The sequence below is a fragment of the Lytechinus pictus genome, chromosome 2 (genome assembly GCF_037042905.1).
Source record: "Lytechinus pictus isolate F3 Inbred chromosome 2, Lp3.0, whole genome shotgun sequence".
NCBI classification, from domain to species: domain Eukaryota; kingdom Metazoa; phylum Echinodermata; class Echinoidea; order Temnopleuroida; family Toxopneustidae; genus Lytechinus; species Lytechinus pictus.
This window is the reverse complement of record NC_087246.1, coordinates 24,553,443-24,574,753: the sequence shown is the minus strand read 5'-3', so window position 1 is coordinate 24,574,753 and position 21,311 is coordinate 24,553,443. Positions and strand designations below refer to the sequence as shown.

At 37.3% G+C, this 21,311-nt stretch overlaps 1 protein-coding gene across 1 annotated transcript; it reads right to left on the bottom strand.

The window, feature by feature from the left end:
* Window positions 1–2,679: 2,679 nt before the first annotated feature.
* Window positions 2,680–20,724, bottom strand: LOC129282508 (deleted in malignant brain tumors 1 protein-like). The gene is made up of 11 exons (XM_064095575.1): window positions 20,436–20,724; window positions 18,196–18,507; window positions 17,112–17,441; window positions 15,742–16,293; window positions 11,289–11,375; window positions 9,500–9,808; window positions 8,814–9,131; window positions 7,703–8,035; window positions 7,074–7,397; window positions 6,066–6,383; window positions 2,680–5,558 (listed from the first exon to the last, which is right to left on the bottom strand). Exons 1-11 carry the CDS (start codon window positions 20,683–20,685, stop codon window positions 5,107–5,109), a joined length of 3,585 nt encoding a protein of 1,194 aa, XP_063951645.1. The 5' UTR covers window positions 20,686–20,724; the 3' UTR covers window positions 2,680–5,106.
* Window positions 20,725–21,311: the final 587 nt, after the last annotated feature.

Here is a 21,311-nt window from a genome sequence, read left to right as displayed (position 1 = left end):
TTTCTAAAGGCTGTCCGTAAGTTACAAAAATGAATTTACGATTGACTGGTGATGCCTTCTGTGCTAACCTGTAAATGAATGAGAAAATGATTAGCACCCAGCAAGGTGTCACTATTTATCGTTCTTAAAGTTGTTTGTAACTTAGGAAGAGCTTTGTGAAACGCCCCTCTGAATGCACAAAATGTAATCATAATTGCTTTGCATGAGGCTATGATATACATGTAAATTTCATTTCGCATGTGATGTCAGAATCCCAAGTTTTTGTCTCACCTGCATAGCAGAGTGAGACTATAGGCGCCGCTTTTCCGACGGCGACGGCGGCGGCGGCGGCGGCGTCAACACCAAATCTTAACCTGAGGTTAAGTTTTTGAAATGACAGCATAACTTAGAAAGTATATGGACCTAGTTCATGAAACTTGGCCATAAGGTTAATCAAGTATTACTGAACATCCTGCCTGAGTTTCATGTCACATGACCAAGGTCAAAGGTCATTTAGTGTCAATGAACTTAGACCATGTTGGGAGAATCAACATCAAAATCTTAACCTAAGGTTAAGTTTTTGAAATGTCATCATAAATTAGAAAATATATGGACCTAGTTCATGAAACTTATACATAAGGTTAATCAAGTATCACTGAACATCCTGCATGAGTTTCACGACACATGACCAAGGTCAAAGGTCATTTAGGGTCAATGAACTTTGGCCGAATTGGGGGTATCTGTTGAATTACCATCATAACTTTGAAAGTTTATGGATCTGATTCATGAAACTTGGACATAATAGTAATCAAGTATTACTGAACATCCTGTGCAAGTTTCAGGTCACATGATCAAGGTCAAAGGTCATTTAGGGTCAATGAACTTTGGCCAAATTGGGGTATTTGTTGAATTACAGCCATAAATTTGAAAGTGTGTTGGTCTAGTTCATAAAACTTGGACATAAGAGTAATCAAGTATCACTGAACATCCTGTGCGAGTTTCAGGTCACATGATCAAGGTCAAAGGTCATGTAAGGTCAAAGAACTTTGGCCACGTTGGGGGTATTTGTTGAATTGCCATCATATCTCTATAAGTGTATTGGTCTAATTCATAAAACGTGGAAATACGAGTAACCAAGTATCACTGAACATCTTGTGCGAGTTATAGTTGTTTTCAAAATCAGCACTGCTGCTATATTGAATCGCGCGATGCAGGTGAGACGGCCAGAGGCATTCCACTTGTTTTGGTTTTCTTTTATATCCAATCAGTCTGCAAATCAAAAAAGGCCGCATATTATGAACTGATTTCATGATTGGTATCATTGTCTTTTTTAAAATGTGTAAATATAGTCAACATGCTCAGATATGTCTGTGACAGTTGTAGAGGACTCCAGCATTGGTAATAAGTATGTGAAACTATAAAAAAAAAAAAGGAAAAAGAAGAAGACACAGAATGGTGAATATTTTAGAGAAATCAGTCAAGGAATAAGAAAGTTATGACTTTTAAAAAAATGAGATCACCAGAACTATGTAACTTCCAAATTGGCAATGTGGTGTGTAGATTGTGTCAAGCAGTAGGGTCTATATTCTCCCAATAATTGTGTACGTAATTATCAGGAATGTATGGTTTTCTACTAAGCACCTTCAGCCTTGGGTGGTAATAAAGATATAACATAGCATATTGTTATCTTTATAAAACAAATAAACCAAAAAGAATATAGTGATGAGTAAAGCTTTTGGAGAAGATGACATTTTAGTCACCTTATGTATTAGAACGAAATTGAGGTCTCCCCACCTTACAACTCAATTACATCATCTATCTGGGGCCCGTTGCAGAAAGAGAAAAAAATCACGCGCAACTTGATTTTCAACCAATCAACAGTGCGCATTTGGGACTTGCGATTGATTTGTTGGCTTGCGTTTAAACGCAACTCTTTCTGCAATGGCCCCCTGGCCTGTTAAGATTCCCATGGGTATGGGGATTACAATTTTTTTTTCTTACTTTTGAAAAGTAATCGTTTCTTCAAAACTGTTATGTTCTCACTTATTTGCTTCTTATATTTTTCTTGTTTTTTTCTCTGTTTTTAATTCATTTGGTTTGGATTTCCCCTAAACCAATGTCTGTATACATGGACCACCATATGGCAGTAGTAAACAGGTCAATAATAAAGAATCTTCCATCTTGTGAGTCCAATAATTGGCATGTTACCACATTCCTCTATATTTTTTTGACACCGTGACTTTTTATATACATTAAATGAAATGTATTTGTACATTCTATGATGATTCCTATCCGTCTGTTATATTGGCATGTTGTGACCATTATCCTTGAATGATCAGATTACTGACTTGGATAGTATTGGGGAGTTTATATTTACTTGATATTTATTATATTAGATGCGATCGGGCATTATTCAGATATGTAGACAGTACATAAGGTTATTGTCTAACTTATTTATATCATATTAAGAGAATAAGAAACGGAAGAGGAAGAAGAGGTATGAAAAATTGAAGAGGAAAGTAGGTCAAGACGGGCAGGCGGGAGGAAGAGGGTAAAAGGGGAACAGAGGGGAGGAAGATAGGAAAGGGAAAGGGAGGGGTAAAGAGAGGATGGGGGAGAAAGAGGGGATAGGAATATAACGTGAGGGGATCATTCAATTTGACAGACGTGATAAAAAAATCACAACAGAAGCATACCTGGTATATTTAATATATTTCTTTGCAAAATACATGTATATGCATAATTTACAACGAATACAAAAATCTAGGTCTTTTGGGAGCCAAGAAATTAAAGTGAATTGATTCCCATTCAGCTGGGGATGTAATTGTTATATTCATCAATCATAATTACACCATCATCTGATTCATGTAGAGTAGGTTCAATGCGGTATAAAAGAATGATAATATATTGTAAAAGACATTTCATTTTCACGGAACGCGCGAATAATATTGTTATATGTGCTATAATAAGCAAAGTTATTGCTAACTCATTTTATACATTAGAACTAAGCAATTACAGGCAAACTGATATTTGACAAATAAAATAGTGACAAAATCAGAGACATTACATATTTTGTGTCAGTCAAGAAAACCTGAAGGGTATTTTTCTATTATTTTTTTTCTTCATGTTTAAATTGAAGAAAAAAACAATTCTCGAAGGCTTATATCATGAAGGAATTGCTTATTGTGTCACAGGCTCTGGAACGTCCATCTTATGTTGGCCTATAGAAAGTTTTATCCATTTGATCTAAACCCCTTTAAAAAAGTTTGGAAATCTGTGTTTGGACATTAATTTCTCCCTACTCCCAATTTCACACAATGCATATCGTACATCATTCAAAAGATAATTTAATTCTCTTTAGAATGATACCATGCTTGTTATGATCATGCCATCACGAAAAGAGCAGGATTCAAAAGTGTTGGATGAGGTCTGAATTGAAAAGCTGCAAAACGAGCAGAAATAGTAATGAAGGGTCAATACCATGAATACAGAACAGAACATGATCCTCTGTGTCAATTGGGATGAAAATCCATTCAAATCAAGCCCCTGCTTCAGTAGTGATGGTTCTGTGAGATAACATGGTTTGAGTCGTGGTTTGAAATACCCATTGATGTTTTGTTTGTTTATTGTGTGTTTGCTTGTGCAGAGGTGTGTTTGATTCCATGTTAATGTTGATGTTAAGGTGCATGAAAATAATTAAAAGAAACCGCTGAGAAAACCACTCATCACCACTGAAAAAAGAACAGTGACTTTCAATATTGTGTCATTTTGCAACTTTTGAATTTTGACCTTGCCCCACATTTCAAGGTACTGCATCTCCATGTGAACCATAATGATATCATGTAGGGTATCATTTTAAAGAAAATTAAATTCTCTATTCATTAATATTAATTACAGATTGATAATTACTAAATACGATGAGGGATTATCGATCAAAGTCAGATTTCCAAACTTTTTTTGAGGAGTTTATATAACAAAAACACAAATCATGAACATTAAAGCAATGCAAAAGCAACAATTATCTTTGCATGAAAAAGTTCTATAAAATGAAATGAAATTCACCAAAGACTAATGTTTACTTTGCTATATTTCACAAGGGGAGCGTTTCATGAAAGGACTTGTCAGACTTTTCCTAGTGTTACCATAAGGACGGTGCTTTGCAGCCAATCAGAATCAAGGAAAGATGTCAGATCTGACAACTTGTCGGACAAAAATGTTGATGAAATATCCATTGTTTATGTTTAAACGTATTAGGCTCTGAATCTGATTTTGACTTATTCCTTGGTGTAGATGTCATGATGAAGCATCTTCATCATTTATTTTGTGAAAATCCCTTTCTGGAAGGATCCTCGATAGTAGAATCTTCCATTGATGCCCTGGCCGAAACTATGAGATTTTGATTCTCCATGCAAAAATCACTTTTCATATTGGCGCTAATTGTTTTATTATTATTATTTGACCACAAATGATATTCCTTCCCAAAAAGGTACATAATATTGGCAGCTGTCAATTGTGCAAGTGGTAACGCTTGGTATCTTGAGAAATTCCTTGATGGCCCTGACCCCCCCCCCCCCCGGGTCTGACCCTGCCTACTCTATAAAACAAACGCATATTTCGATAAACTGATTGCGTAACCCCATTTCTTAATTGACAGAAATCGGTTGAAGTCTAATAATAGTCTAATTATTGTAGAATACTATCCGTTGACAGGAGTCAAGCCCCTGTCGGGAGCAGAATGTGAATGTGGATAATAGTTCGTAGAACCACTCGCGAGAGATTCTGCAGCGGTGGATGATGGGGGCAAGTATGGTGGTGGAGGGGAACGCGTGCCGCCCTCTGGAGAGAATGCGGCAGGATCCGGTGGTGGAGGCGGATGATGGGTGGAGTATTTAAAGATGGAGTCATAGGATGGGGGAGCGGTGTCTGGCCGAGAGAAATAATTGCCACTGAAACCAGGACCGTAATCTCGTGTCACCCGATGATGATTAGAAGAGGGTGGAGGAGCAGAGACTGGTGTTGTGGAAGTCGAAGAATGGTTACAACATCGGCTTTTTTGGTAGGCAGCTTTGATATATTGACCCAGGACAACGATGAAAAGTCTAACAATATTCTAATTATTGTAGAATACTATCCGTTGACAGGAGTCAAGCCCCTGTCGGGAGCAGAATGTGAATGTGGATAATAGTTCGTAGAACCACTCGCGAGAGATTCTGCAGCGGTGGATGATGGGGGCAAGTATGGTGGTGGAGGGGAACGCGTGCCGCCCTCTGGAGAGAATGCGGCAGGATCCGGTGGTGGAGGCGGATGATGGGTGGAGTATTTAAAGATGGAGTCATAGGATGGGGGAGCGGTGTCTGGCCGAGAGAAATAATTGCCACTGAAACCAGGACCGTAATCTCGTGTCACCCGATGATGATTAGAAGAGGGTGGAGGAGCAGAGACTGGTGTTGAGGAAGTCGAAGAATGGTTACAACATCGGCTTTTTTGGTAGGCAGCTTTGATATATTGACCCAGGACAACGATGAAAACAGTCCCTCCAAGGATCCCGACGATATGACCCGTTTTAAAATGGCTGTAATCTGTGAAGGAAAAAAAACAATTGAATCGATTAAAATGTATGATTCCGTAAAATAGGGTAATTATAGATATATAGGAATGAATCAGAGAAAGGAAAGGGGGATGAATTCAATGTGATCGCCAAGCATCAAGAGCGCGCCGGACAGTTCTCAGAAGGGCGAAAAATCCACCTGCGCATTGCTTGAAGAGACATCAAAATGTGCAAATAAAGATCCATATCGTATATACTTTATTTTAGTGATTTCCAATAAAAGGGAAATAAAGAAAATAGTGGAAGAGGCAATTAATAGACGGAAATATAGAAAGCTGGTAGGATATATCGACAAGTATAGTATTTCCATTACCTCAAGTTGTTTCATAAATATCTTCCTGACTCGCTGATAAAAAAGTGTGTTTTTTTTCTCTCAAGTTAATCCAAGTTCAGCCAGTTTAAATTGTATCACGTAATGGTATATTACACCCTTCCCTAAAGCCGAAACTCATTAAATGGTTTCTCGAAGTATACATACTGTAACAACTGATTGCGACATCTTGGGTGTGGTCACAGCGATGGACACCCCATCTTGCATGGGTGCAATAGACCAATGAGCTTTCTGTGCCATCGCAGTGAACGTTGTCCAACCATATAGGACCTTCGGTAGATTCGGCACTCATCTTCCACTTGTCGACGTCATCGAAACCCAGTGAGTTACACACTACCCTGGCTTCGTTCAGACTCCAAAAAGTGTCGCATACTGTACCCCATGTGTTGTTGTAGTAGATCTGAACACGTCCGTACCAGTTTCGACCTTGGCTGTTTACCAAGGCGACAGCTCCTTTTGTATCTCCTGAAACCAATGAAATAGACATGAAAGGATGTTGATAGGTAGGGGAGGCAGGTATATACGGAGGGACGATCGAAGCCTAGGAGTCTAACTCATTCCACGGCGCCAATATGTCATACCGGTGTGTTTGTTGGCTCAGCTGGTAGAGCGTCCGTCTCACAACCGGAACCCCGGCCGCGTCAGACCAAAATAACGTTAAAAGATGTGGGTACTGCTACCCTGTTTGACGTTTAACGATTTATGGAATATATCAAAGTCGATCAGGCTGTCCCCGAACAATGGCTGGCGGGCCTACGATCAATATTTGGTCCAAATTAATTTCCGGAGTATTTTTATTTCAGATTTCTATTTAAGATAAATAAAAAAAATTATGGATTTTCATTTTTTTGTCATTTTCATATCGTTATATATCCTGTTAAAGCAGAAATATAATTTTCCGTAATTGATGACGTCTTGGAATTAAATAGAGAAACTGCATATCTCTACAAATATGGCATTGCATGTGGCTAGTTTAAAATCCATATAGTCGTAGTGATTGCAATTGGACATTTTGTTTAAAAACATGAACAACAACAAAAAACTTTTTGCTAGTACGCTTCTCCAAATTTCAGTTTTTTCTTTAAGAACATCTTTCTTCAGGAACCCAAACATTTACGTGACAACTATTCCTGCTACTTTTTCATGTTTACCCACCTTCAGCTTTCTGGCACGTGACACCAGCATCTTCACCATGGAGGCAATTATGGCTACTCCATCCATTATGACGACAACCAGAGAGTCTGCTTTCTGTTCCTATACAATCCACGTTATCAAGCCATATCTGATCCGTACCTTCACCGAAGTGTGCTTCACTATGGGAGCTGACCACTCCAGGGAACCCTAACTGACGACATACGACCCTTGCCTGAGGTATATCCCATCCATCATCACAAACAGTACCCCATTCACCGTCGTGGTATATCTCTACACGACCTTCTGATATGTCATGGCCATCGGTCAAACGAAGGCTGTTCTCGGCTGTGTCAAAATAAAGGAAAATTATAAAGTTATTAGCAATTTCTTTCATTTGACATTCGATATCTAATCAGTTCCACATGACATGAACGACAAATTTGTTCTCAGGAGCACAATAGCGTTCCCCGAAGGATCTCGAAAACTGAGGTAAAATTCCATATCCACATGCATGGATCCAAAAGTTTGCCATGACGAGTGGATGGATTTCTGTAAAACAATAAAAAAAAATGTAGCATGGTCCTATACTTAGAAAAAAAATCAAAAAAGTTAAGAAAAATGGGGATGATATCGGAAGGTGAAAGACTTACCTATTCCCGGTGTACAACGGACTCCAGCATCCTGCTCGTGAGTGCAATCACCTCCACCCCATCCACTATGAGTACATTCATCTAGTCTAGGTTCTGATCCAGTACAGTCTACATCGTGGAGCCAGATCACCCCTGATCCACTACCAAAGTACGCCTCGGGGTGAACCGATATGGCCGAACTGTACCCCAGTTGTTGGCACACTGTGGTCCCGTCCTCGATGTCCCAGCCATCATCGCAGATAGTACCCCATTCCGAATATTTGTAGATCTCAACTCTACCCTCATGGCTGGAAGATCCACCGACTAATCTCAGATCGCCTTCATTAGCCCCATCTACAGATAAGATACAAGGATGATAAAGGATCTTATATGTACTCTGCACTCTAAACTACCAATCATGTACCCTGATGACTCCTAAGGATAGATACCCTTTTCTCCACGGTATTCACGCCCAAAGATCGAGCAGTAGCATTTGCCAGAGTTGAGATATGAACCCAAACCTAATTGATAGGCCAATGTGTCACTATCAAATTCAAATCAAATGATTATCAATCATTGTCCAGAAACGTAAATGGAGCATAGAGTCTTTGGAATAAATATTTATGATACTCAAAATTTGCAAAAGCGATTTAAAAAGGTCTAATGACTTGCTATAGCTGCTAAGATGCTATCTTCGGCAGTTATATAACAACTTGGTGTTTAAGTTTTGGGGTGTTCGAATAATACGATGTTATCAAATTGTATAAAATAGCCAAACTCAATTTACGAAAGAGTGGTTGACAACGAAATTATATATATTTGATGATTATCAAAAATCGCTTTTCATACACAGGACAAAACATATTGAGCACTAAACTGCTAAACAGGGCCGAATGGACATGGTGGAGAAAGACTTGTTTACGATATCTTGAAAACGCCAATCATATATCACGCAAAAATTGAATTATGTATTATAATGTAGAGCAGCAAATGCGACGCAGGGCAGAGTGTTCTATATGGCAGTCAATTCATTAGTTGACCTACTCTAAAATTTGCAACAATACTTTGGTAAAATGGGAAGGTCAGAAAGAAACTATGAAGTCAATATTAGTTTATGAAGTCAATATCTTACCGTTAGAACATCTTACTCCTGCATCCTCGCTATGAACGCAGTTATGAGAGCCCCACCCGCCATGATGACAATCTTCGATATCACCTTCGAGTCCTGAACAAGATACGTCGTCCAACCAGATCTGACCACTACCTTGACCAAAGTGAGCATTTCCTACTGCTTCGATGGCTCCGGAATAACCAAGTTGTTGACAGACTACGTTGGCTTCTTCTTGGCCCCAGGAATCATCGCAGATCGTCCCCCATTGTCCGTTGTAGAAGATTTCAACACGCCCTTCTGATAAGCTGCTACCTCCTGTTAGACGCACCGTATCAGTCCCTGAGTCATAGAAAATTATTTATTTTTTAAAATAATTGCTTCTGAGAGAAAAAATATTTAAAAGGTATTCGGAAGAAGCTACTTTTGAAATAAATAACCTACATTGCGGAGATATCTTTGTGTGGCTGAACCTCCGTCTGATCCCCACCTTTTTTAATTGTTCCTGTTTTTCTCTTTCTTATTATATACACACGTACCCAATTATTTTAATATTTTCAAGAGGGATCCGCACTTTACAATCATTGCTTGTAGTGGACTCGACTCCATCCCCATTTCCATAAATGCTTTACCGCTGTACGCGAAGAGAAACTGATGAAGACAATATCTACCCAATAAAAAAACAATTATTAAGGGACATTTTTACTTACCTTCGCTACATATAACTCCAACATCCTCATAATGGCCACAGTTGTGAATGCCCCATCCCAGATGAGAACAATCCTCCAAGGAACTCTCAGTTCCTCGACATTGAACATCGTCCAACCAGATCCTCCCGGTACCCTGACCATAGAACGCTCCTCCCACGTAGGACGACCCCCCTCTGAAGCCTAACTGACTGCACACCACAGTGGTCTCGTAGTCACCCCAGAGATCATCACATACTGTACCCCATTCACCATCATAGAACACCTCAACCCTACCCTCTGTGTCACTACCGCTTCCAGATAATCGTACACCTGTGGCATAGGGAAAACATGACAGCGGTGAAAATACTTTCAAAGCCCTAACTGAAAAGAATAAAGGTGCTTTAGAAGAGAGAGAGAAAGAGACAACTGTAAAAAAAAAAATTGGTGAGAAAATGGATTAGCCAGGAATGAGGATGGTGGAGACTGTGAAGAGAGACATCGGAACTGCGGGTGGGGAGGGGGGGGGGGGGGGTGAGATCTTTAAAGAAAGAGGGATGTGGATCATCCTGACAAGGGGACATAGAGATGGCCTCAACTTGAGGATATAGAGACATGACGAGTCACACACTGTTTGATTTGTCTAAGGCTTGGTTATGGGACAATTTGTTATAAATATAAGTAAAACTTGTGTAATTTGACCTTCCGAAAGACGATAAGCATACTAGGGAAGAATACGTTTGTTTTGGGATGAGAAAAGACAAATCTATACCAAACCATAACCGATTGTATTTGATTGCTATATGACGTAATTGCGATTATACATGCATGGATATAAGATGCGTCTTTATTCTTATAAAATGATTGCGACAGTATACACTCATTGAACTTCAGTATTCATCTGATGATTAACATGATTAAGAACTTTGGACAGTACGCTCCATGTGCGACTTTTACGCGAACTTTTGAAACGTTTTATTACAAATCAGGTTGCAGAACAATAAGGTATGCCGCTGTCTTTAAATGTATATTTCTATAATCATGAACACTTATCTCGGTCCATTTTGTAAGATATATTTTCTCATATATACACTCTTAAAGAGGATTGGCCAAAGTAACGAATCCGCTGGTGAATAATAAATCCGACAAAAAAAATCATTACAAATCAAATTGCTGGTATATATTCTAACCCATTAATTTGTTCATTTTTTATCATTTTTCTCGGTCGGATGCATTATTCATCAACAGGTTGGTTACTTAGACCAATCATTTTAAAGTGTATTTTAATAAACTATACATAAAACAGTTTTGATGAATCAAAGCGGAAGGCACATACAAGCATCTGGCTTCAAAATAATTGAAATAGTCGTCATTGGTACCGCTTGTAACATGACTGTGAACATGCATTTTCTTTACAAAATTAAATATTGATATACGAATTAGTAGTCATTGTCCTTTAAAGCTCATTATCAAATCATTTCAAGGGGATCTTCAAGAAACTTATTAAAACTTTCGGTTTTTAATTAACTATTGGTAGATTAGTTTGAATCGTAGCAAATCAAAATGCCAGTATTGACTCCCGGTATATACGATTACTGTATATCAGTTAACTGCAAACTGGCAAATTTGCAATTATGATACAAATTTAGAGACCGAGAATTAGCTTGCATTTATTGTGAATCTCTTGCAATACATCCTAGGGATGCAAAGAGAATAAAACAGTAATAAAACATTAATAATAACAATCAATATCCAGGACTGTGAAAAGTTCTTAATGATGTAAGTAAATAAGCATATATAATTCAGTACTTACTTATAGCAGCTGTATCCCGGCGCACGATCAAGTTACAGATGAACCAATAAACGAGGGCCCGCAAAACTTTCTGCATACTTTGACCAACTTTTCAACTTTTCTTATAAGCCTTAATCATTTTTCCCGTTTGATATGGTCTATTATCCTCGACTTTACTCTAAACTGATAATTTTGCGTATCTAAATCACATTATATTGCCAATGTTGAACTGCGATCACACCTCCAATTTGGGGGACTCTTCTTGTCTTGGGTATTATCTTCTCTTTACTATACTCACTATATACGAAGATTATATACTTAAAAAATCGCCCTCAGCAAATCACTGCCAATGAAGATTCGGTCCATTTTAAAAGTGTCGCTCTTTATGATTATGAATTATCTCTCTAAATAGCGGAAAATGAATAGGAGGTTGCCGGAAAAAACAACAACAATTAAAAAAGTGAAATAAAATGGTTTAGGCGGACTCTGCACAAATATAGAGTTTTAACGAAACACGTGTTTTTTTTTCAAATAAATTTGACATATAAATGAGGATACGCTATACCGGGACGCTATACACTGAATCAAGCTATCTTCATATCTGTCTTTCTTTATTTACCCCCCTCCTCTTTTCCTTTCTATGCCTACCCTGTCCATATGTTTCCTTCCCTTTTAATCCCCTCATACTTGACCAGTACATATAGGCCTATACCTTTTTTCAGAACTTTTTTCCCCGTTTTGACAGCGACCTGCCCGATGGGGTCGAAACTCTATGGTCGCATAATTGTATTGGTTGGCTTGATAGATGTACCTTGTAAATCCAACCCTCTCCCACGGACTGCGGACAATAGCTGAAGGTCCTCATACCTTTTGAGTTCTTATTATGACGTATATGGGATAACAAAAGAATGTATACAACCATAGTCAATAAAGCCAGAGTATCCGCCATTACTGTTGTAGTGTCGCCAGGCCGTGATTACGTAATCAGTTTTTAGTCGTTGGTATTAAGACCAGTTATGATCAACGAAATGTAACGTCTAGCTTTATGGTTAGATGAAGATGGCAGTCGAAGGGCAAATCGTCTGAGAAGAAACACACAGGCCTATTATGAATTGAAAACTAATTTATCTTTCCAAAACAAATTAATTAAGACAAATAAATAAAAGAGGGCCAGCTGCATGTCTGCAACTGCTATTTTAGTAATTTATGCACAACTCAAACCTGAATACAACACACGATTAGAAATATATATTTTAAAAAGACACCAGAAATTATTTTAAGTTGAATCATGTTAAAAATTGCCGTAGCCATCGAAAGAGGAGTAGATCTTTAAACATCAGCCTAAGATACACGAAGGTGAAACAAAGTAATGCATGTATACGTTGTGATTATGAATTTCAAACATCATTATAGGACCAAAAGAAAGACAACAACAGAAATTATTCATCATGGAAAAAAAGCATCCTTATAAACAAATGACAATATTCCATGATATAATTTGAGGTCCTTTTATTACACTTGAGGTATATCATTAAAGATACGATAACCTGTCAACATAATTTCGTCTTTATAAATATTTTTGGTTCATAATTTCACCAATGATGGACAGAAATGATAAGCGTCAGTGAAAACTCTTATCAGTATTAATTTTTTAATAGTATATTAGGGGGTAAACTTTTACAAACTTTGTATTTTTATTGAATGGAATTCTGTCTATTCAATGGGAAGTTTACGTTGACGAAAAGGTGACTTATAGCAGAAAAATATTTTAACAAATATTCGTGAAGGTTTGAAGAAAAGTATCAACAGAGTTATTAGAATCTCATTTTTCTTTTTATTTGTGATGTCATAGGCGAGCAGCTTCCCCAAAATCGTGTATATTATAATTAGAAGACGAATAAAATGAAATGAAATTTTCTGAAAAATTAGAAATCAATTTATCGTATATACCTTCAGTATATCAACATATATTCACACTCGCTCATTATCAGAGTAAAACAAGAATTTGTCACCATGAACCATGACAAAATAAATGAGATTTATATTAACATATAGGGCAGCTGACGTCACAAATACAAACTTTACATTCAAATAATTTTCTGAATTTGTGATGAGTTTTCCTTAAACCTTCATCTATGTTTTGAAAAACAAACTCTTTGACAGGGTGAACTTCCCCTATAGCAAAATCGTGTTTGTTACCCCCAAATCCAGGCGTGCCAGATGTTAGATAATATGTTGATACACTCAAACAAATGAGCCAAACAAATATATTTTTATGCTTTAGTAATTTATTTTTGTCAGTATTCTCTACACTTCTGCTTCTTATAATAACTAAACCGTTTGCCGACGTAAAGTATTCACTGCAAATATAGATTTGGCGAATGGCACGACAGACATCGATATAATCTTCATTAACAATTTTTATACGGTATATACATGCACTATTCAATAACAGAACAGGATATATTTTTTTATATTATTGCGATAGGCTTCTACTTTGAAATTATGATATGAAATATAACATTTAAAACTATTAGTTTGATTGGTATTGTAGCTAAACAATAAGCGTTATTTCTATCATCAAAAGGTCCAGCATCAGGAATAGGTACTATGATTGCAATATATAAGTTTTTGTTATATATAATACAAACACAATTTTACTTTGAAATAGAGAGATTAAGAAGGTCCAACAAAATATATCACTAAAATAAACAATAGACATTAATGTGGTGGACGGAATGAGCATAATATCTCTTTAAAATTTTCAATCCATTGATTAAATGGATTTTTTTTTCTTCATTTCATTTCATATAAGCACTAGAATTTCATATAAATCACTGAAAATGTCACTCATTCATAATTTTATTTATTCAGCCATCATTTGCTATGGCTACAGACGTATATTCATCAAACAATCCATATTCATTCTATAACTTAACAATCCATCTACTCATATTATAGTGGGGAGTTTAAGCTACACGACAAACGACGAATTCAAGAACATAAAAATATGTATTGCCAAATGCTCTTCATGACAATGAAGAACCAAGAAGTCTTTGTCGAAAATTGGTGAATCAAAGCAGCATTTTCGTCCTGGACAAATAAATTATTTGCAATTTTTTCGTCAGCTCCGAAGCATAAAAACCAACTATACTGTCTCGGTGCACCAATTTTTTTTTTTGACAAAGCCCTCCATGCTGTTCATTGTAATTTGACGGGCGTTTTCAATACATTTACCGAGTTCTTGAATCTGTCTTGCGTCGCGGATCTAAAGCTCCCTATTTATAGCCGAACGATGATTTTTCATCCCATGGATGGATTTACTTTGTAAATATAATGTGATTTCATTTGATGGTTAAATCTGAAGGCCTATATTATTTTAAATCTTTTCTTGAACCAAATACATTTCAGCATATACTTACAACACCAACAACAAAATAAATAGGCATATACATGTAAAACGTCAAGAAAAGGGATCGAATTTAACAGAAATTCAAGAAAATGTACAAAGACTTCTTCAAGTATTGTAAAAAAAAAAAGAATTCAGCCAATTCTCAATATGTTCAGTAATTTAGACATGTTAGATGAAACCATAATTGTTTTGTATTTGTTTTCACAAAACTATGTTCATCCATGTTCATGACATAGGAATGCAGTCATAAAAAGCTTTAATATCAAAATATAAAGTAATAATCAACATGAAATTATCTGATGATCTTCCGCTCACTGACAAATATCGATATCACTAATCAAGTTTACACTATAACGATCAATAAGACATTGGATACCCGAGATCAAAACGCGGTATAAACATCATGAACATGGAAATGTAACATTAACCATAAACAACTGTAAATGTCGACGAAACGTCTCTGGTATTAAAGAACCCCGACATTTTCTATCAAGTATACCAGAGAGTGGAAAATGAAATAATTACAATATACAAAGATCAAATAAATCTATGAAATAAATATATACAGAGAGTTGTCAAAATTGTCGTGACATTATGTTCAAAAGAGAATACGTAAAAAATGAAAGACTCTGAAGATATTGCCAACTGTACCATGGACGATACAACGGTAAATATATTTACACAACGTTAATTGTTTTATGTTGAATCTATTAACTTATTTTAAAAGCAAACTATTTTCGAAGATATTTATCTAATGCTCTTACGAATGCCCTATGATTTGGAGATGATATTAACATGATTAATGTAAACAGAAGGCAAGACGTTAAAAACTGAGACCAAACGATACATGTACATGTCTATACTCCATGACATTATTCAGTACCAATAAAATCTTGATCACATGTATAATAATTTGAGGGAAAGTGCGTGCCTAACTGATTAATATTCATTCATTTTTTTTAAATACTGGGGATGATTATATTGTCAATTGAAAATCTACTGTAGATAGCTTAGTGAAACTGAATCGTCATACATTCGTTTTGATTAACTACATCTATCATCAGTATAATTGTTGGGGTGGCGGAACATGGGTTGGTGGAGGTACGTATGCTTGGGGTACGGGGGCAGGTTGGGCTAAAGGTGGTAGATCAGCATAGGGGTTGTATTGGTCCCCCGTTCCACTGGGAGCCATGGGAGGGGGGTAAGACGAAGGAGGTGCACCTGTTGGAGGAGCTTGCCATGCGTTGTTGGGGTACATACTACCAGATTGAACGGGGGCAGGATGGGTGTGGCCTCCAACGGGGTTAAACGTGTCCGGAGGTGGTGGGGGAGGGTGTTGGACCCCATGAGGGTTGGCATAGGCTGTGGGTTTGTTGATCTCATCGTATGAAGGTGGAGGTCTGTTCATGCCATCTGGTCCCGGGTTATCATATGAATTATAGGTGGGGGCCGAAGTTGGATGACGCGTAGGGGCAACATCAACCGGCGTTACACATGAAGATGACTTACAGGCAGCGTAAATAAGGCCTATTAGTAGAACAGGGGCTAGGATAGACCCCACCGTGATACCAGCGATCACCGCAACTCCAAAACCATATGAACCAGTATCTTGACCTTGAAAAATACAAAAGAAAAGGATTTGTTGTAAAAAAAAGTGGCTTTTCCAGATCAATTGCTTATATTGGAACACTTGAACCACTATGAGTGGATTAATCAGCTCTTTCTTTTCTTTACCGGATGCTTGAAAAGTTATAGCTATTAAAACCAAGAAGGTGCCATGAGCCTAATTACATCAGGAGGGCTAAAGATATTCGTTCGACCCAACCCATTCGAAATTTTTCAATTTGATATTGCTGATTGACAAAAATGTATGAATATGATTCAAAATCTAACACTGATTCTAGAAATGGTAACTACTGAACTTCCTTTGCCCAAATTGGGAAGATATATCAATGATTTGGCACTATTTTTTGACTGGCGGAAGAATTGGGGCTATTTTACTGTTTCAGTTGATGAATTTGATCCCATCATAGTTATCTTCATAAATGGCGATTTATTTTTAAAATGAGCTGGCTACGATACCCTTCTCTGGTCAGATATGGAATGTCAGATATATATCCTATCCAAAGGTAGTAAACATTCGACCCTCTAATTTCACATTTATTTTTTATGAATTTTTGTTAAGTGCCATTTTAACACACAAGTCTATGGGGAATGTTTTACGCGCGTGAGACCAGAATGATTGCGTTTTATCACTCATTTTGATGATTGCGCTAATTGGGAGTAAGACTTCTTTTTCCCTCTCCCTCTCTCTCTTGCAGGAAATGTAAGTAAAAAAATATAACTGCGGGGATTGATCAGTCCTCCGTAATTCCATCTAAACAAACGTTTGAAATTAATTTCGAAATTTCAAACTAAAGTCGTTTACTCACCGTCGTAGCATCTGACTCCAGCATCTTCCGAATGATGACAGTTATGAGTACCCCATCCATCGTGTGAGCATTCATCGATACCATCTTCTATTCCTGAACAAGATACATCATCCAACCAGATCTGACCACTACCTTCACCAAAGCGAGCATTTCCTACTGCTTCGATGGCTCTGGAATAACCAAGTTGCTGACAGACGACGTCGGCTTCTTCTCGGCCCCAGGAATCATCACAGATCGTCCCCCATTGTCCGTTGTAGAGGACCTCTACTCGTCCTTCTGATGAGACATCACCATCCGAAAGGCGTACATCAGCATCATCATAATAATAGTCTGTATAAGCGACGATTAAGAACATTTTAACGACATGTATTTTATCATGCCTAATTTATACTCTATACAAAGTTGACTATAGAGACAGAAAATATACATTCGATCTTTGCACTAGATTTCTAAAACATACCGGGCAATTGCCCCCCCCCCCCAAAAAAAAAATGGGCGGGGGCAAACATATCGATTCCCCCCAATGATTTTGACATTATTAAATATATTATGTAATGTAAATGCCTGTATCGGAAAGCACCATCAAACCAGCAAACTTGGCATAAAAATACTATTAATCACACCGAATTGCCGCGCGCGCTAATCCATTATAAAATAATTTTAGATGTAAGCTAAGTGCGCCGAAAATTGTTGAAATTTTTACTTCCACTTCTGCATCCCCCGACGCCATTGGGAGGTATCAACGTTTAGAACACAAATAACTGTCGAGATATTTTCCGCAAGAGATTCACTGATTTATTGCCATAGAGCAGTACCCAACATTTTTGACATAGTGGAAATGTGACTTCATAATATCTTCATTTCGAGACCAATTCCTGTGCCATGTCTCATGAGCATTGGGCAAAAATTGAGGAAGCATAGTTTTATATGAAACGGATCAACTACTATAATATACGCCAAACAATTTGCTCTGATTCCTATAAATGCCCCCTTTAAACGTCGTTTGTTAGGGTATGTCTCCTTTCTTTCATGGATAATTATTTTACATATTGTATATTCGTATTATCGACCTCCTCATACTTACCACTTACGTAACACTCTACCCCGACATCTTCGCCGTGATAGCAATTATGAACGCCCCAACCATCATGATTGCAATCTGCTAGTTCGTACTCATTCCCTGTGCAGTCAACATCATCCAGCCAAATATTGCCGTATCCCTCCCCGAAGTAGGCGCTGGTGTAATATGTATTGGCGGACTCGTAACCTAGTTGTTGGCAGATGATGTCAGCTTCATCATATCCAAACCCGTCATCGCACACCGTGCCCCAGCTTCCAAAGTAGTAGATTTCCACCCTGCCCGCGTTAGCCGAGGATCCACCAACTAGTCTGACATCTGAACATAAGAACAAAATCATGTATATCAAAGTTTTAATTAACCTAGATACATCAGATATGAGAATGAAGTTTTAAAAAATGAATGGATAATATTGTTCTACTTTTGAATACACTTCATATATCTAACCGATTTACAGGCATGTTATGACTTCGGTCATTGGATTATATCGATGTTAATACATTGTGAACCATGTATCTCGACTCCCTAGCGAGAATTCCGGCAAGGCGCCATTTCACAAGCGCACACAATATGCCAACAGAAAGTGACTTGCCAAAGGGCATTATAGCACCGGTCGGGCAGGATTTGAACCCAAACAAGAACAAAGTGAACAAACCTTCTACATCACCATTCCCATTTCTACTCTATCTCTAAAGAAGTCTCGAAATTAGAGCAATAAACTTTAGTGAAGAGAAACAAAATAACATAAAATAAGTAGTGGACGTGTTAGATGGTGAAAGATGATATAAATGTAACTGAAAAAGGCACGAATACAGATGTATAAGAGAACGAAATTAAATGGAATATAATGAATAAATGCAAATGTCGGTGATCCGAATATGAATTTTAGGTGAGATGGAATCATAGATAAGTGCTTAATACAGATTATAATTGTGTGAATAGATACTAGACGCCATGGTTGATGATCAGTTTCGGTAAAATGGAGATGAATACATGTATAACCCCTTGAAACTGTGTATCCTTGAAGAACCTGAAAATAAGTGAAATATATGCATGATTCTACTAGAATTTTCACTAAGGTCTATGTAGGTTGCAAAGCGCCTTTTCTGGTTTCTGAAATAAAGTTTTGATATACAGAACAGGCCCCAATTGAGAGCAAGCATGAGTGATCGATAAATTGGCGGTAATACGGAGGTGAAATGGCCGAGTGGTAAGGCGCCAGATTAGACGAGACACATGAAAGTCCGGGGTTCGATCCCAGCCACGGCAGCTTTACCCGTGAACACGGCACTTAATCGAAAGTGCTATTTTATCTTACATTATAATAAACGGAAATGCTTCATGCGTTCTTGGAACTATTGGTGTGGACTTTTTTTCTTCAAATCTATTACAGAACAAAAGCATGAATGCTACAATAGATATAAAATGAATCAAGTTGATAGGCTTTTCCGGGTAAGAGATTAAGTGAAATGGTTCGAATGATGGTAATGATTGAATTGGTAGAAAAATAAACGTTCAATGAGCATTGATATTTGACATTAACGTGATTAATAAGATTAGATGGGTATCTATCTCTATACAGAAGGTGGTAAGATTGTTATTGTTAAAAACGTATTAAATATCAGGTAATCATTTATATCAAGTCCGCGTGGAAAGTAGAAACATGTACTTCAACGCAGATTCTTTTTTTTAAATCAAAATGTTAAAATGTTTCATGAATTAATAAGTTAATTAATTTATGTCATATCTGTGTGGACTCCCATCCATGATGACCATGGGCGTAAATCCATGACGTCATACTATTCAAGGGGGGGGGGGGGTGAAACAATAGTTTATTTCCCTGATCTATATACTGTAAAAACGCTTTTTAAAACTTGAAGTTGATTGTGTAAGCCCGTCACTCTAACATCAATTGTTTAAAGTTTGAAACAAGTTGTTTAGATTTTTTTAACAAGATGTTGAAAAAGTTTGAACAATTGTGTTAAAGTTTAAACAACTTGATGTTAGAGTGACGGGGTTAAATAGCGTGATATTCATTTTCACTGTGAAGGTTCAATGCTTGGATTTAGGCCAGTGTCCATCAGTCCATGATTATCAAAGCTATCGGATCATTAAAAAAGCGTAACAAAATGTCCCAATATACATACACAAAATAAAACATTATTTATCACTATCAACATTACTTAATTCATCAGTATATTACTAGTGTGAGTTTTCACACTGAAAATTGATTCATGTTTACTCACCATACCAGCTCTGTCCTTCAATTATCCACGAAAAATTAAAGAGAAATGTCCAAAGTATCCAAAAGCGGACTCGAGATATTTTGAAGGCAACCATTTTTAGTTTACCTCGCAGTTTAGCGAATGGCGTCCATTCTTCTTTACCACGCACTGTGCAGGTGTGTGGATGATATTGGTGAAATGGCGCACGAAAAATCGGCCATTGTTCGTCATGTTCGTGGCGTCCTGTCGTCAGGCACACAATGTCCAGCATTAAAGATGATTGTAGTCTTAACGTTCAGACCCTTTGTAGTATTCATGAAGCCTATATCCCCTATTGTCATGGTCCTGGGAAGCGGAGGTGCTGTGTATGTTATTTTCCATAGGCAGCACCCCTGGAAATCTGCTAGGTATGCTAAATAGCAGAAATGTGACCAAAATGGCCTCCATTCTGTACATGTCGTTAACCCCATTTTTGCGTTTCAAATTTAAACCAGTAACCCCTGTTACAAAATCGTTCCAGGGCCCTGTATATTACCTGTAATCGTATCAAAATTGTCGTACTTTTAAAGTATTCTTATATTTTATATATCTTATTCTGTTTTCATGAAAGATAATAGGCTTATATTTTACACATTCAAGTGTTCTATCCTTCATTGATCTGAATACAACATCGTATTTTTTGTAAAAGATTGAATGGGCGATTCCATACGTGTCGTACGGGACATTTGGACAATTTCTAGTTTCCTAGCCGAATGCTTGAGCAATATTTTTTTTTCTTTGTCAGTGATAAAGCTTTGGTGGGTAGTCATGTGAAAAACTAATAACCAAAAAAGAATGATTATGGATAATTTATAGGTGAAAATGATGTGTGTCGTGCGGGACGCAGAAATGTCCCGT

What these genes read in the sequence shown, in the direction of transcription:
- LOC129282508 (XM_064095575.1), bottom strand. Translation starts at nt 20,685, where the DNA reads ATGCTGGACATTGTGTGCCTGACGACAGGACGCCACGAACATGACGAA. An exon ending in TGGAGTCAGATGCTACGACG is followed by an intron (nt 16,294 to 17,111) that starts GTGAGTAAACGA and finishes GTATTTTTCAAG; the next exon opens with GTCAAGATACTGGTTCATAT. An exon ending in TGGAGTTATATGTAGCGAAG is followed by an intron (nt 9,132 to 9,499) that starts GTAAGTAAAAAT and finishes TCTATGACTCAG; the next exon opens with GGACTGATACGGTGCGTCTA.